The sequence below is a fragment of the Cebus imitator genome, unplaced genomic scaffold, assembly GCF_001604975.1.
Source record: "Cebus imitator isolate Cc_AM_T3 unplaced genomic scaffold, Cebus_imitator-1.0 Scaffold335, whole genome shotgun sequence".
NCBI lineage: Eukaryota > Metazoa > Chordata > Mammalia > Primates > Cebidae > Cebus > Cebus imitator.
The window spans coordinates 962261-980343 of NW_016107650.1; the positions used below are offsets into that span (position 1 = coordinate 962261).

The 18083-nt window shown below is 39.0% G+C and overlaps 1 protein-coding gene across 5 annotated transcripts in view; it reads left to right on the forward strand.

The window, feature by feature from the left end:
* The window catches only part of SCGN (secretagogin, EF-hand calcium binding protein), a 158347-nt gene that overhangs the window by 25094 nt on the left and 115170 nt on the right, over nucleotides 1–18083 (forward strand). For 4 of the 5 annotated variants that reach the window (XR_005196444.1, XM_037730200.1, XM_037730202.1 and 1 more), the window contains exons 7-10: nucleotides 5128–5183; nucleotides 12030–12075; nucleotides 12330–12389; nucleotides 13942–14010. Coding sequence is in view for 4 of the 5 variants with exons in the window: in XM_037730200.1 (XP_037586128.1) it covers nucleotides 5128–5183; nucleotides 12030–12075; nucleotides 12330–12389; nucleotides 13942–14010 (231 nt within the window). In the remaining variant the exon portion in view is untranslated. Of the gene's footprint in view, nucleotides 1–5127; nucleotides 5184–12029; nucleotides 12076–12329; nucleotides 12390–13941; nucleotides 14011–16012; nucleotides 16207–18083 lie in introns of those variants that run through there. The other variant, XM_037730201.1, reaches the window with a different exon arrangement.

The window sequence follows — 18083 nt, forward strand, 5'->3', positions numbered from 1 at the left end:
CTATCGTACCTACAAAGACTGAAAAATTAAAAGATCATTCAATCTAAGGAGAATTCTGAGTAACTCCAAAGTCCCTGAGGAGTCTTTTGCCAGAGAATGATACCTACCACACATAGAATTTTAAGACATATGTTAATAAGACATTGGGTTTCATTTCTGGGAGGCTTTATAGCACCTTTCAGATAGTTAATTCTCAAACACGTGTGGGTGGAGTGTGAGTGCAAGTCTTGGAAAAGCAGTGGTAGAGGTGAGAACAGTGACGAAGCGCTCTTCACCTTCCAGCGATTGCCCTTCACAATGGAAGGACCGCCCCTATCGCCACCACTGTCAACTGCCACAGCCCTCAGGGGGTAGATTAGTGTAAGGAGGGAGGAAAAATTCAGGCCTATATTTATTTTCTTTTCAAAAGATTCAATAAATAATTCTTGAATGCCTGTTACGTACTAGAGAGGTACCACGTACTTGGTGGCATATCACAAACAAAACAAAGATCCCTGCCCTCATGGAGTTTGCAGTCTGGCATTTATGACCAATTTACCTGCATCCTGTGCAAGTCACCACACCTCTCTGTGCCTCTGTCTTCAGCTGCCCAGTAGGGAAATGAGCAGGACTGGCTCAGATATAAGTATGCCTGGTGTTCTGTAGTTGCCAACAGGATATCCATCCTCAACCCTCCGCCCAGGCAGTGGGTAGGGCTGGAAGTAAATTGGAAAAGGGCAGAGGAATTTGAACCAGTCATCTGGGGTACCGCGGTGGTGGTGGACAGGGCCCAGGCTGGCTACATGGACCGCTGCTGTGGCGGCATCTCAGGGATTGCCTTGCTCGCCAGGTCCTTGACCTTCTCCGCACCATCAGTGCTGTCTCCTTTGCCTTCCCCTTGACTTTTCTGGCTGTCTCAGCAAGCATTTTGGAATTTGCTTCATCTGGCAGCTTGGCCAAGATGTACTCAAAACTTCTCATGATTTCAGTCATGTTGCTTTTGAAAAGAGCATGTCCAAGTTCCTGGACAGCTTTGGAGACACTAGATAAGCTAGGGAAGACTCAGCCTTCCCTGAGGATTACAGACTAGCACTGTTCTCAGAGTTCACAAAGTAAATGCATCATCCCTCCACCACCATCAGCTGGGCGTGGTTGATCCTGCAGGTAAATGTGGTCCCGTCTGATTCCGTGGGTGAGCAGTAGAGTCTGCCAGGATGGACACTGGGTGAGCATCATTGGCAAGAAATAGCCACTCAGCCCAGCAGGACATCCCGTTGGTCTTGTTCAGGACAGAAGTTTCTGGGCAGGGGTCAGCTCCTCAGAGTCTATGTTTTTGGTCAGAACATGTTTGCTATAGGGATTTGAGTACCAACGTACTCAAGGTAGTGAACATTTGGATTCAGAAATTCTGGAGGCTGTTCTGGCCTAGGAATACTTCATCATTATTCCAGCCAGGGTAAATGAGCACCCGTGCAGCTACAGGGCACAGAGCCCAATGGGCAGGGGTGTGTGTGCAGGGGATTGAAGGGGAGCTGGATTGTGGGCAGGGGGCTGGCAGGGGTGCTTGCTCATGGAGCTCAGGCTGTGACCAACCTGCTCCCACTGCCTGGAGCAGTTGTCAGGCACCAAGCTTATATCTCTTGCTTTATATTCAAGGGTGGGGAAAATAGATAGAAATGAACTATATGAGCATGAATCCAGTGAAGTGAACATTGGCAGTCTTAGAGTTGACTCAACTATCATGAAGTTTCTATTTCTTTAGGGAAATTCAGACCACTAAGTTGGAGGGAAATACACATGGAGTCTTTTTTTGCTTTCCTAGGGAAAAAGAGGCAGCTAGAAAATGTAAATACCACATCTCTGGCATAGGCTACAGCACCAGATGTTTTACTTCATCACCAAATGTGAAGCAAACCAAATTCATGATGAGATACCCAGACTTCATAGAGCTAAGGTCTAGTTTATGGAAAGAGCTCTGGTGACAGATATGCTTAGATTAAAATCTTGCTTCTTAGACAACCTACTTCAGTCTTTCCAAATATCAGTTTCCTTAGTTGTTAATGCAAATTTTTTTTACCTTATAAGAATGTTGTGATAATTAAATGTAATTAATAATATACAAAGTATTGGGCCCTCATACAAATTAAGTTAAAAAATTAAGAAGCCATTATGTCTCAAACAAATATGCCAAGCGTTCAAAATTCACTAAAGGTTACACTTGCAAAGAACCGTAATGTCTTAATGTCACACAAGATCTGATTTCTAGTCCTGGAACATGCTACAGGCATGTTCCAAGCTTCCCTTCTTATTACTCTTTGAACTTACAGCTACAGAGGCTCCAGGAAAGTAGAAGAGCAGATACAGCCGAATATGCGTGTCATTCATCCCCTGTATACATCTTTGAGTGTATGGGTATACACTCAAAGATGGAAAAATTAGGCAAATGATTTTTTTCCTGATTCTCATTCTTATGTGAGCCATAACCAATTTTCTGATAGGTAGAAGCATAATTTACCACACTGGTATTTAGTTTATCCCCAGGCCAATTTTGAGCAAAGGATTGTTTTCTCTTGGAGTAAGTTTGCAGAGCAACGGAGTTAGGCCCACATCTTTCAAGGTGAGTTATTTCTTGCCTAAAGCTCAAGCTGATCTAGGTTTCTATTAAAACAGAACGTCTCATAATGATGATGTCACAGAAAATAACTCATGGCTCATCTTTTTGCAAAGTATATCCCCATCAGACTTTTTACGGGATACTGTATAGTGTTTATGCCTAAGGGACATAATTGGACATGTAATATGTCCAAATGTATAAAAATATAACCTGTGTTTTAATTCTGTAATGCACAGTTTTGGTGCCAAAGTAGGGAGAATGGGTTTTCAAATTCATTTTAAATATAAAAAGTAAGCTGGATTTGGAGAGAGAGGAAGGATGGGGGACTGATACATTTTTTAAAGCAACAATCTGTTGGATATATTTTCAGATTATCTCACTCTCTTTTTTTCCCCCTTTGCGGCTTCCTTATATGGATATGTTTAGAGATATTCTGTAGCATTAGAATGTTGTAAAGTCACAAAATTCACTCACATTTCAACTGAGATGTGCAAAGAAATGTATCTCTTCTATTTTGCCCAAACCAATCTGGTCTTCCTGATTTGTGGTTAGTGCAGAAATTTTTAACTTTGAGTTCTATCTCATTTAAATTTAGTCTGATATAATAATGTAAACTGCTTCTTTGTACAATGCTAAGTCTCTCTATGAAAGGAAAGGCTCAGCATCAACACCTTTTGGGCCTTCATGGAAAAATGAGATGTTGCCTATACCGTATGGGAGCACCATACGATATGGGCCCTTCATGGTGGGTAGTTGATATGCTATATGGGGGCTTGTAGGGCACGTTGGGTGCCAGATTTAAGGCTGAGTGCCCCACAATTTCCTGGGGTGAGCCTTATGCTGTGCTGAGGCGCAGGATCCGAGAAATAAAGAGACAGGATGCAGAAGTACAAAGAAAATGCAGCTGGGCTCAGGGGGCCATGCTACCTATAAGCAGAGTCAGGCGAGGCCGGCGAAGCGAGGCGAGACCCCGAATGTCCAGAAGTATGAGTCTTTATTATGTATAGGTTAGGGGGCAGGGCACTGAGTAAAATCATCTTTAAGGATAGTGATAGGGTTGTGAGCAATAAAACATAGGGTCCACCCCCATTAGGTCACCTAGGCCAGGAGGTGGACAGTGCACAGCAAGGGACCCGTTCCCACAAAGGCAAGGGCCCTGTTCCCACGAAGCAAGGGCCGTATGCAGTAAGGGGGTGCAGTGTGCGATACTTCTATCTATGGGAAAACTACTTCTAAGATTTATAGGAGGATGCTTTAAGTCACATAGCAATGACAGAGCTGTCAAGGTTACTGCCACCTTCTGGCAGCTTCCAATGGATTCTATGGGAAGACGCTTTTCAAGCAGCACAGTAGCAAGAGCTGATGAAGTTCACAGTCACCAAGGTCGATTGCCGTTCTGAGGGCAGCCTTCCATAAGAACTGGAGCAAGATCCTACAACTCCTCGTCAGGAGGAGTGGCTCTCACCCCAAGCCTGCCATACAGCGGGTACCTTTATGATACTGAGCGCTGCCACCTGGGCCATGGATTCTTGTCCTGGTGTAACTGTTTTGCCCTTAATTCATGCTCTGCACTGTGCCTGCTCTAGGCATTCCTCTGACTATAAGCTGCTTATTCCTTAATTCATGCTCTGTACTGTGTCTACTCTAGGCATTCCTCTGATTATGAACTAAGATATAATTATAGGTATACATGTACAGAAATATTCTTTAGGCACTCATACTGTCAACTATTATATGATTATATAGAGAGGATTATATAAAGGGAGACTTCAAGCCCTATTTCTATAAACTAATATATGATTATATAAAAGGAAACAGCTAAGTAGTAACACTATAAAGTGAGATATTCCTCAAGCCCTAACTGTGCCAGGGCTCTGCTTAGCTTTCATTCCTCAGTGCCTATATGGGGGGTTACCCACAGGGGCTATAAAAAAATTTCAGAAAACCTTGACTCAAAGCAAGAACCCACATTTCAAGCTTATAATCTTTATAATAATCCTGTTTGGCCGGTCAGAGACTTCGGTAGTCATTGCTGCTATCCTGCAAATAATTAGTTTTCTTCTTAAGCACATGGTAGGATTGTATTATTCTGTCCCTTTGAAGGTAGGTGTGGCCAGGGATCTGCTTTGGACAATAAATTTTTAATTAGTAAATTATTCATCAATCTTTTTTTCTGCCATGGCAATCAGGAATGTGGCCAGGTGGTTACTACTTTGTCACTCCATGTCGCCAGAGCGTAGACAACATGAAGCAGAACTGCCAGCTAACCCTTGATTTGCATATAACATGAGTGAAAAATAAACCTATGTTGTGTTAAGCCAATGACATTTAGGAGCATTGGTTACTATGACTCATCCTATGCAGAAACTGACAGGCAATTTCTTCTTGGCAAATACTAATTTTCCCCCAGGCAAATGGTTCTTCAGCCAATTTAGGCAAATATGTCATCAGAAGAGCAAAATAGAAAAGTGCTTTAATAACTTTCAGAATTAATTCACATTACAAGTATAACCATTTTCCCTTCTGCATTTCAGATGAAGATTTTTGACAGAAATAAAGATGGCCGGTTGGATCTAAATGACTTAGCCAGGTGAGTTCCACGGAAATGATATCATACATTCAGAAATACCTTCCTAGGGGTCTGATGACATCATGTATTTCCTTTTGAGACTAGAGATCAAGTCTTACCTGGAGTCTAAAAGAATAGGCACATTTTACAAAATAAACCGAGTGTTTTCTGAATCTTTTAGGGTAATAGATCCCTTTGTGAAGATAACGAAAGCTCTTCTCTCCAAAATGTACAAAGCACAACATTTTCACAAATTTTATGGATGGGTCATGGCAAGACCCTACCCTCAAAGGCAAGACATTTATAGTCCCATGTTGTGACTTCATAACAAAAATGTCCCAAATCCCAGTCATTGGCTCCAGGAATATCGAGCAGTTGTTTCAGGACACAGGACTACTGAGCCCGACTCCAGCGGCACTCTGTGGTCTTGGAGTGTTGGCGTATCCTCAGGGAGGCACCAGGTGTCTGAAGACTAGAAGGGGAGAAGGACGGGATAGAAGCAGAGGTGGCTCAGTGTCCATGGAAACGTTGTCTGTGAGTCTGGTGTTGCGACACATGATTGCTGTGTCAGCATATTTTGTGAAATCCAGCTGATTCCAAACACCATGGAGTTATCTACAAAAAAAAAAGAGAGAGAGAGAGAGAGAGATTCTGAGCAAATAGCCAGAGCTGAAACGATTGGACCTGGAATATACAGATATACCTGTTAGGGGAAGCATCTGTAATAGCAGGTGCCCAGGGCAGGGCTCAATGGTAATTGTAAGCAGGGCAGCAGTTACAGGCTGAGGCACTGTAGCAGGTATAGCTGGGAGAGAGGAGCTCCAACAACTGAGGGCAAGTTTTCAATGATGAGGAGGTAACTCGACAAAGTCACAGGAAGATGGTGGTTTTGTCTCTTAGTTGACATTAACCTGAGTCCAGAACCATCAAATCCCACACCAGCTGTCTCCTTTCTTGGCAGCTAGCTCAGCCAGGTTTTGATATCTGTGAAAGGGGACTCACCAGGAAGAATATCTTCTCATTAACGGCCAGAATGTTGAGCCCAGTACACTACATGGCCTTCTATCTGTGCCTCATAGGAATTGTGAGGCAGTCTGTGTGTCCTCCCTGGCAACCTTTTAAAGGACCTGCGTTCTAATTTTGGCCACATTAATACAGAAAAGCCACTGAGGGACCAGCTGAAGAGGGTCAAAGCGTTTCTCCATCTGGCCTGGGGCAGAAGGGATCTTGGCCTTCTTGTCTCTGCTCCCTGGATCCCACCTGGTTCTCTTGGTCAATGGAGGCAGGATTCTTCTCAAGCAGAGGTTGGAGAGCTATGTGAGACAGCCAATCCCAAAGCAACCAAAAGATTCATTCAATACATGACAAGATGAAAACAAAAGCTTGCAATCTCATGGTTCCCTCCACCAAAGACATCTGTCTACCTGTGCCTTGACTTAGTTGTGCACATCTCAGAGGTAGTGAGAGGTGAGGAGCCTTGTGTGCCATGGGCTTAAGAAGGGCTTAGACCAGTTGCTCTCTGCCTTCACCGTCCATATGCAATATGACCTCCCTCTGTACACAGTGCTGAAATAGCTAACTTCATGCACAGACTGTAACGTAAAGGAGAAATAAAAGGAAAGCAGTAAATGATGAAATAATGCACATCTCAGTGTATAAGTGCTTGCATACAAGCGTAGTGAAGATACAATGAAGTGGTCAGATGCTCTCACCTGTGTAGAATCATCGTAAATGGTACAGCTCAGATGCTGACTGATGTAACTGTGGCATTTTGGTGACTCAGGTGCTATCGATATGATTTTATGAAATAATAAGTATTGACAGAGTTCCAAATGAGACACAGTACATTCATCTCTCAACACAATTCATAAACCATGTGGAAAATTTATGTAAGTAGTAAATTATGCATACCTTGAGTTTATACAAATAAGAATTCAGTTCCAAGCACAAATAATTAAAAGCAGGAATTTTACAGACACAGTTGCTCCCCTGGATATTTGAAATTCAAGTGAGACATAGGACAATTCTTCATTCTGTGGAAATTTCTATGCACTACCAGAAACCTGATATCCTTGGCCCTATGTACAATATACTGGTTGTGCCCCTCTATCACTGTGAGAACCAACAGGGCCTCCTGCATATGTCTAAACACTCTATAGAGGCGGGATTGCTGTGGGATAGCTACGGTCCTGCTGGTCAGGCAGGGACTATGCCTTAATCCCTTTAATAACTTCTCACCTGGTGAGAAGTTGTGTACTTAGGATTCAGTGAGTAGCTGTCAGTTGATGGTGTGACAGTAGCATTGAACAGAGATGCAAGGCAGCAAAAACAGTTAGTATAGTACAGTCTTCCCTCAGTATCTTCTGGGGATTGGTTCCAGGACCTCCTTGGATACCAAATACCCAAATCCTCTGATGCTCAAGTCCCACAGTTGGTCCTGAAGTATCCACAGATACAGGGGGCCAAGTGTATTTCAAAACCAGTTTGATATGGAATTTGAAAATGAGAACTGTGGTAAGCAGAATAAAGATGTTTACATCCTAAGCTGGGTGTGGTAGCTCACACTTGTAAACCCAGCACTGTGGGAGGCTGACGTGGGTGTATCACTTGAGGTCAGGAGTTCAAGACCAGCCTGGCCAACATAGTGAAACCTAGTCTATACTAAAAATACAAAAAAAAAAAAATTAGCCAGATGTGGTGGCGCACACCTGTAGTCCCAGCTCTTCAGGAGACTGAGGCAGGAGAATTGTTTGAACCCAGGAGGCAGAGGTTTGCAGTGAACCAAGATCACATCACTGTACTCCGGCCTGGATGACTAAGCGAGATTCCATCTCAAAAAAGAAAAAAAAAAAGATACCCATGTCCTAATTTCCAGAACTGGTGACTATTTTATGATACATGGCAAGAATGAATCAATTAGAATTAAGTTTGATAATCAATAGACTTTAAAATAGAAATTATTCTGGATTATCCACATGGGGCCCAATGTAATAACAAAGAGTGTTTAAATATGGAAGAGGGAAGCAGACGGTTAGAGTCACAGAGAGATTTGAAAATGCTAGTTGCTGGTTTTAAAGTGGAAGAAGAGGCCAAAGAGTGCAGGCAGCCTCTAGAAGCTGAAAAAGGCAAAAGAAGGGATTCTCCCGAGAGCCTCCAGAAGGAATGCGGCCCTGCCGACAGCTGAAATTTTGCGCCGTGAGATTGACTTCAGACTTCAGCTTCTAGTGCTGTCAATTATTATGGTTTCTTTAAGCCACTATATTGGTGACAGTATGTCGCAGCAGCAGCAGGAAACCAATACAGCAACAAAGAGGTCTTAAAACATTTGAGGATCGGAATTTTCTCTGTCCTTTCAGCTATGAAATGCAGCTCAAATCCTCTACATAAAAGCATCTCCCAAGTATATGTGCTCTGGCTGGCAACATGATTTAGGCTGCCTGGTGCCCGCAAATAGTAAGAACAGTATTCCTTGCAGGCTTCGGGGATATTCTGTCTTCTAATTGGCTCAAATTAATTCCCTCTACTCTGAGCATTTAGAGGAGCAAAGATTTTCACATGGTTATATTACATTTTATCTACTTTTTCTATATATCCTCATGACTGTGAGTACATGAATCTAATGTTGAATCTACCAAAACTGTCTGCATTCTATTAAAGTATAATTATTATTATGCAGAAAAGAGACAGATACTTTTGCTTTCTAAAACAAAAACAAGATTATTTTAAAATTGAGATATAATTTATGTACCATAAAATTTATCTTTTAAAGTATACAATTTGGTAAATTTTAGTGTATTCATAAGGTTGTCTAATCATCACGAGTGTCTAATTTTAGAACACTTCATTGTGCCAGAAGGATACCCAGTGTCCATTAGGGGTCACTCCCCTCTTCCTCCTCCCACAAGACCCTGGCAACTGCTAATCTACTTTCTGTCTCTGTTGACTTACCTGCTCTGAGCATTTCATATAGACGGAGTCACACAATTTGTGCCTTTCCTATCTAGCTATTTTATTTGGAGTAGTGTTTCCAAGGTTCATCTATGTTGTAGCTTTATCCGTTTTTATGGCTGAATAATATTCCTTTGTATGTACATACCACATTTTGTCCTTTCATCAGTTGATGTTCATTTGAGTTGTTTTCACTTTTTAGAGATTATGAATAATGTTGCTACATGTTTTGGGGCAAATATATGTTTGTGATTCTCTTGGTTATATATTAAGGAGTGAAATTTTGGGTTCATATAGTAATTTTATGTTTAATTTTCTGAGGAACTGCCAAGCCGTTTTCCAAAGTGGCTGCATCATTTAACATTCTCACCAACAATGTATCAGGATTTTAATTTCTCCACATTCTAATCAGCACTTGTTATTGTTTGCATCTTTTAAAAAAATCGTAATCATCCCAGTTGGTGTGAAGTAGTATCTCATTGTGATTTGCATTCTGAACATATTTTTATGTGTTTGTTGGCCATTTGTATGTCTTCTTTGGAGAAATGTCTATTCAAATCCTTTGCCCATTTAAAAAATTGAGTCATTTGTCCTTTTGTTTTTGAACTGTAAGAGTTCTATATATATTCTGTGCACTAGACCTTTATCAGATATACGTTCAGCAAAAAACTTTTTCCATTCTGAGAGTCGTGTTTTCATTTTCTTGATGATGTCCTTTAAAGTACAAATGTTTTAAATTCTCCATGAAGTCCAGTTTGTCTAATTCTTTTTGGTTGTTTGTATTTTAGATGTCATACCTAGGAAGCCATTGCCAAAACCCAAGCTCATGGAGATTTACTCCTATGTTTCTTTCTAAGAATTATACAAACTAAAGTTTCTGTTTTATGTAAATCCATTTCATGTTAATTGCTTAATATGGTATAAGGTGGGGGTCTAATATCTTTCTTTTGCATGTAGATATCTACTTGTCCCAACACCATTTCTTGAATATTTTTCCTTACTGAATGGTCTTGGCACCCTTTCTGAAAATCAGTTGACCATATGTATGGGTTTATTTCTGTACTCTCAACTCGATTCCATTTATCTACATATCCGTCCTTATGCCAATATCACCCTATCTTGATTCTGTAGGATTGTAGGCAAATTTTGAAATAAAAAATGTGAGTCCTCCAACTTTGTTCCTCTTTTTCAATATTGTTTTGGCTATCCTGGTTCGTTTGCATATTCACATGAATTTTAGGACCAGATTGTCAATTTCTGCAAAAAAGCCAATTCAGATTTTGATGAGGATTGTTTAGAATCTGTAGATCAATTTGGGAAGTACTGTCTCCTTAAAATATTAAGTCTTTCAATGTATGAACATGCGGTTTTTTTCATTTACTAGGTTTTTAATTTCTTTCAACATGTTTTATAGTTTTCAGTCTATAAATTGAACCTCTTGTTGAATTTATTAACTATTTAATTCTTGTTGATGCTATCATAAAAAATAGTATTCTGAATTCTATTTTTGGACTGGCCATTGTTAATGTATGGAAATGTCATTGAATTTTTTTATATTCATCTTGTATTCTGCCAACATGCTGGATTTGTTTATTAGCTCTAGTAGTTTTTTGTTGGATTCCTTAGGACTTTCTATACACAAGATTGTATCATCTCTAAAGAGATAGTTTTACTTCTTTCTATTCTGCCAATCTCTGCTTTAATGGAGTATTTAATGTGTGTATATTTAATGTGATTACTGAGAAGGTAGAATTTATATTTGCTATTTGTTTTCTCTTTGTCTTAAGCTTTTTAAAAATGTTTCTGTCCTTCCATTCCTGCCTCCTGCATGTTAAACAGACATTTGCTAGTGTACTAATTTAATTCCTATGTTATTTCTTTTGCTATTTTTTTGAGTTATTTTCTTAGTGGTTGCCTGCTAGATTACAATTAACATCTTAATTTAAAGTAAATCAAATTGTGGATTAATATCAACCTAATTTCAATATATAGCTCAAATTTTACTTTTATATAGTTCAAATGCCTTTCTCCTCCTTTCTGTTGTTAAAATTATGTCTTTATATATTGTGTGCTCTGCAACATAGATTTTTAGTTATTGTTTTATAAAATTGTCATTTAAATCAGAAAGCAAAAAAATTACACCCCAAAATACATTTATGCCTTATTTTATATTTGCTTATATGTTTACCGCTCCTGGTGCTCTTTATTTTTTCATGTGGATTTAAGTTACTGTCTAGTGTCCTTTAATTTCAGCCTGAAGGACTCCCTTTAGTATTTCTTATAGGTCATTTTTCTGGTTTATTGATGATTTTTTTTGTTTATTTGTTTGGTGACTTTTCTGAACTAATTCTATAAAGTCTATATTCTTTGTCAAGTGTGTCCACTGAAGTCTCTGCTAGGTTAGTTCAATGGTCAGTTCACAATTGGACAGAGATTTTTCTCAAATGTCTGGAACCAGTAAGTTTCCCAGTCTTTTGCTAACAGGCTCTGTGTATGCGTTAGGGCAAGTTAAATGCTATGATAGTCATTGTTGTCAAGATTCAGCTTTTTTTTTTTTTTTTTTTTTTAGAATAAGCACTCCCCAGATTGCTGCAAGACTTTATTTTCCAGAGCTCTGAGAAAGTTATTTTGACCAATTTTTTCCAGTTTTCTCATTGCTTTATGGAGGAGAGAATTTTCAGAAGCCCAGACTGTGCCATTTTCCACCAAGATGAACTTTTAAAAGTCTTTCTATGGTGACTACTAATCCCTAAAGTTTTTTCCAATTTCTTTGTTTTTGTGATGTATGAATTTTTGTTTTTCAAGTTACTCTTCCGTTCTGCAGGAAATTGCCTGTACTTTCCACATAGCAGCGCTATACGTTTTTATATAAATGAGAGCTGAACAATCCTTATGTGGATTTTTTTTTTTTCTATTTAGGATTCTGGCTCTTCAGGAAAACTTCCTTCTCCAATTTAAAATAGATGTAAGTAGTGACATTTTCTAGATGGGTTTATGTCATTTCTGTTTCTCTGTGGATTTGAGCAGGAAAGAAGAAAGGAAGGCATCTATTTGCCCTACTTTTTAACTTATTTAGAAACAGACAAGGCTCAGCCTGGAATCCAGGGATCTTAAAGGTCATTGACTCAAAGTTTACAAAAGTTGCCCAGGACCCTGGAGGGATTGTACATCTGAATTGTCACATTGCTGGATTGACATAATGTTTTTTTCCTCACACAGGCTTGTTCTACTGAAGAAAGGAAAAGGGACTTTGAGAAAATCTTTGCCCACTATGACGTTGTAAGTGTGTTTCTTTATATTGTGCTGGCCATCTTTGAGTAGGAAACTGGTTGAGGCCCTATGTGGAGCCATCTTACCCAACAGACCCTAAACTTACATGATGAATACCAATCCCATCTTTGTGTTGCTAGGTCAAGGTACCCTCAGCTTCTCTTTAGACCTTCTGAAAATAAAGTAAAAATAGCCAAAGGAGTACATATGGTTGAGAAAAGAAAAAAATGACTCTTTTTTTTTGGCTTCTGGGGCCCAAACTACAAGTTTTCTCCTTCTTATAGAACTAAGAGTTCATTTATTATATCATGCACAAAAACAAAAACAAACAACCCCTCTGCCCCATATTTCAACCCAAAGAAATAGAGGAAAAATCATACCTGTTTATCATAAAAACGATTTTTCTTGTAGAACTAATTATTTGATGAAGAGGGGAGAAGATAAAAATTGTAAGTACAAAATATGGCCAAGAGATTGAATTTCCTAAGGACATGATAGTATGATGTAAGACGGAAGAAAAGCAGAAAAGCAGTAAAAAAGTTGGGAAAGGTTATAAGGATGGTTCCCTGAAACTAATCATGCTAGATAATTGTATGTCATGCTCTCGGTAGAAAACAGTACCACGTGGGAGAGGCAGTGTAGCACAGGGGGTTAAACACGTGGCTTCTGCGACCACTTATGTCGGTTTGAATCACGGCTTATCAGCTGTGTGATCTTGGGCAGGCTCCTTAGCCTCCCTGTGCTTTGTGTTTCTTACTTGTAAAATTAGGGTGATAAGGATAATAATACCTACTTCCTGGGGATGTTATGAGAATTAAATTATTTCAGGTTTATAAAGCATTTATGAGACTGCCTGACATATAGCAAGTACTATATTAGAGTTTGGTAAATACACTAGGGGAATGGAATCTTAAAAATGATACTTTAAAGGCTCAGGAGTAAGAACTCACAAAGAGAGTAGATGAGTTATTACAGTGAAACTTTAGAGAAGAAACAGATATTTTAATATGTATTATATTTTATAGATGTTCATGTTTGCAAGTGTTATAAAATGAGTAGGAAAAAAAATAAAGGGTCTCAGGCAGACCAAACGATAATTCTAACAGGCTCATTCAGTGTAGTCTCCCTGGATTTAAAATAAATATTTTAATAATCATCATATTACTGCCAAATAATAGGGCAAAATAAAAAAAGTTTCAACCTATACCTCAAAGGATTAATATTATGTACAATTAACACTTATCTGAACTGAAACCTAGCACCTGGTAAGCAAATAAAGTCAACATATATCTTGCTAATGCAATCTGCAAAAGCCAAGGAGCTCAAAAGTATGACTTTTCATCTGGTTATATGGAGCTATTTCCAATGAGTGATTTTAATTCATGTGGAACATTCATGTCCTGCGTGGAGAACAGACACTGGAACATGCCACTTCTAAATCTGTTTGCAGCCACACAAGAAAACGGATAAGGAATACGGAATAAAGTATTCATCTAATTTATTCCTTTGCTTTTTGGCTTAAGAGAATGATATTTGGGCAATTGGATCTTTTCTTTTTCAGAGTAAAACGGGAGCCCTAGAAGGCCCAGAAGTGGATGGGTTTGTCAAAGACATGATGGAGCTTGTCCAGGTGTGTGCAGGTTCTTTTTTACTATGAACTGGGGTGGTCATTTTGATTGATTCCATTGTTTATTTGTGGGAATCAGTGAGACTGAAGGTTAATGTCAAAGATAAAATCCAGGGATGTCGTTTATTTAATAACCTTTGAATTGCTATGAAACCCAACAAAGCTCCCTTGCTTTCTTAAGATTGTAGTTTAAACTGCATGAAGCTATCATGCAGGTATCTTTTTATCATCATTTTAAGGCCAGCTATTTTACCAAAGGTGCGCAGTTCCACTGAATATCCTTCTGTTCTGTTTTTTGGTCACAGAAAGTCCATTTCCTCCTTAGACTTGGTTATTAGAATAACTAAAACATTTAATTTAACTTCATGTAATAAAACTTATTTTCAGACTTCTATTTTATTTTTTAATTCTTACTCAGAGACTTCTCTGATCCTTAGCCTAAGATGGTTATTTATTGGTTAAGACGTTGCTGAGGTTGGAGCAGATAAAATTTAGATTATATTTGTATCACACAGCTGTTTATATGTAGGGTAGATGATGTTTAAAAAACCTCTCTTCAGGTCCTGGTGAACTGTATTGACAAGCTACATAATCCAGTTAAGCATTTCCAATTCCTCTTTTTCCATGGGATTCTGTAGACAATGAGTTTAGTAGTCTTGTATCCTTAGGGATTTTTTTATTGTGTTCTGGTCAGCCCAGATGGCAAAAAATTAGAGTAGCAGTTATGAACTGTTTGTGGAATTTCAGACTTCCTTGAAAATCTGATTAACACTATGGCGCCTTGCAGCTGAAAAATGTCCAGATAACAATTTTTGCATGAATCTCCAGGAAGTTTGTGTACTGTGACAGAGCAGGGATGGATAAAACCCTTTCCGATGTCTAATCAGCGGATGAGACATCTTCTGTGACTTCTTTCTTTTGTGATTCCCATCCCAGTGGATCTCTTGCCTGTTCTTTGCCTTGTTCACTTGTTGCTCCTGTTGGAGATTTCACAGGCATTTGCACAGCCAGAATAATGGATGGGTACTGGTGTGGCATTGCTTTTTATATTGATTGTTAGAGGAAAATCCCATTTTACTCATCATTCTGTTTAATGCCAGAATGGTTTCTGTAACAGAAACTGAGCAATTATCTATAGGACATTAAAGTTGCAGGGCAGAATTTGCCAAATTAGAGTTTTAATTCGCTTTCGAGAGAATGAATGGGACAGTCAGTCTGTTTTTGAGAGCTGCCTTGGCTCCTATGCATTAGAGCCAGGGGCAGTGACTGCCTGAGTGTAGAGCCTGGGGGCTTTGGAACCTTCTAGCAAAGAGAGCCTGGCCTTCCGCTCCTCCATGGCCCTCACACACAGCCCAGCTATGAGTGTGGGTGCACCGTCAGGGTGGGCAATCAGTCATTCACCAAATCAACCTCCCTTTCTCCTTCTTTGCTCCCCCTTTTCTTTAGTCTCAAACTTGTGGGAAACAGATTTTTTTCAGATCAGAGGTGTCATTTGTTGCTGAAAACAGTTTTGTGGCATTCCACGTCTTCACCAGGCCGTGGGAGGCAGCTGGGCTGTGTGGAGGGATTAGGCTCTGCTTGAATCAGAATACATCCGATGCACAGAATTTGAAGGGGCTGTTCCCAGAGGGGCTGCCTTGTTGCGGGGGTGGCTGCTGATCCTATTCTTTGGTAACTTCATTTTGGTTCTCTTCCCTTCTTTCTCTTTTCCCTCGCTATGAAAAGAACTGATTGGAATTTGTTTTATAGACGAGGCAGTGTAAAATGGGAGACAGTGCTTTGGACTGACAGATCTGAGCTCCTTCCAGATCAGCCATTATTAACTGTATTTCTCTGGCCAAAAAGTTACTAAATTTCTCTGATACTTGTCTCCTCATCCGTTATATGGACATAACAATATTTACTTCCCACGGTTGTGTCATGACTAGAAATAACGTGAACACTGACCACAGTCTCTGGGATATCAAATGATTTCCAAAAGTAATAGTCTTTATTATTTTATTAGAACAAAGCTGCTGTAATCTTTAGAGTACATTTTTGAGCTTGAGAATAGTTAGCATTTGAAAGAGAATTTCATAAAAGGAATCAACAGCTCAACCCATGGCTATGTCATTCTGCTGGATAATCCTGTCCCAAAATAATAATGTAACAAAAGCCAGTGCAAAAGAAAACGTCTAAAAGATAGATTTAACTATGTCAAATGGCAATTAACTAGCATATTTTATAATGCATAGCTCAAAATTTTTGCTTCCTTTTCTGATTACAAAGGTATCTCTGCATACTCTAGAAAAATGCTAAAAATAAAGGCAAGTAAAAGTTAAGAAGCTGATGAGAACTCAAGCTAAGAATGCACATTCTATGCTAAGCCCCTGGGGTTCCAGGCATCATTTTATCACACCCTGCCAATGAGACCCTGGGCAAGTTATTTTGCATCTCCAAACCTCAGTTTCCTCATCTGGAGGATGGAAATTGTCATAGATCCATTTCCATAAAGTTGCCATGAAAATTACGGAAGGAATATCTGTATAATGCAATTAATATTGTGCTACTTCACTGATTAATACCATAGTAATAAACTACTATTGAAAACTCAAAAAATATTAGCTATGTCACATATTGATCTGGAAAGTGATACGGCTCTCATAACTTCAGTGACCATGGTCATTGCTATTTCCATATGATTTTTCTAAGAGAAAGCCCAGATATCAACAGTCAGTGTCCGTTTGCTGGATCCCTTCTTAAAAATCAGGATTTTTGAACCTGGATAATCTGAATAGTCTTTAATAACTCTGCCTTTCAGCTGTCACAGAGTTTGGCAATGGTTTCCAAAGCCAGTAGGAGGAGATGGAAGTAAAAGCCAAACCAACAGTGTAGCAAACAAGACATTTTTTCGGAGAAAAATGAGAGACGGGAAAAATTCTAGGCCATGCAAAAAGGTTAGTTGGAAGCAGAGATCAGCCTTATTCTTCAATGGATTTATATCATCTCTGCAGGAAGGGAAAGATCGCCACACTTTTGTCCTTCCCTCTCTGTGTCTGTGGAGTTGCTGGGGCAGGACAAAGGCACCTCTCAGTATCAGCACCAGCCAGTTTGACACAGAGCTGGTTCCTAGGGACCAAGTCAGATTGTGGTCAGTAATTCAAAAGGAACTTATTGGGATTCTCCAGATGATGTGTTGACCTAAAACATATGTACACAGGAGTTCATTATTAATGTTCTCCTCTGATAATTGAAGGTGCATACCTTTATTATGTCTTTCCTAGACTGTACTGGATCTTTCTTTGTCTTCTAGGTTTCTTTAAAAATATTCACATGTAATTTGTAAGCTGTAGTCAAAGGAGGACCATTAGTTGAATTTCACATTTCTTGGCTTTACAGAGTCTTTCCTGTGATTTTTTTCTTTATTTTCATTTCATAAAAAAGGGCCATGTGATAAGTAAACAAACCAATACCTGGAATTTATTTTAAAAGCAATTGTCAGAGAGCATATGCCATGGGGTCAGCAAGGAGCTGGCCCATGTTTCCAAGTTGGGGTCAGGGATTTTGGTATTTGCAGTAATAACTCTGAAGTAAGCTGATTTTATAGTCTTTTAATTCTTGGACAATCATATATGATATATTTGTTGACTTCAAATTGACAAGATTATTTAATTATCAAAACACCTCATTCCCCAAGCTCTGAAAAATGGCACCCAGTCTTTCCTCTGTCAATCTGATAAGATAGAAGGTCCCTGAGGAATAAACATGATTTCTTTTTTTCCAACAAATGTATTGAGATATGATTGACACTTAAAAAAAGCACTGTATATACTTAATGTATACAATTTAATGCATTTGGAGGTAAGTATACACCCATGAAACCATGATCAATGACACAAACTTATTTATCACCTGCAAATATTTCTCTAGCCATCCCTTGTCCACCCTCCTTTTTTTTTTACTCTTTTTGTTTTCTTTTCTTTTTTGTTTGTTTCTTAGCATAACATTTAACCTGATAGCAAATTTCTAAGTGTCAATACAATATTGTTAATTATATGCACAATAATTTCTGTACAAGTTTATTATTATTATTATTT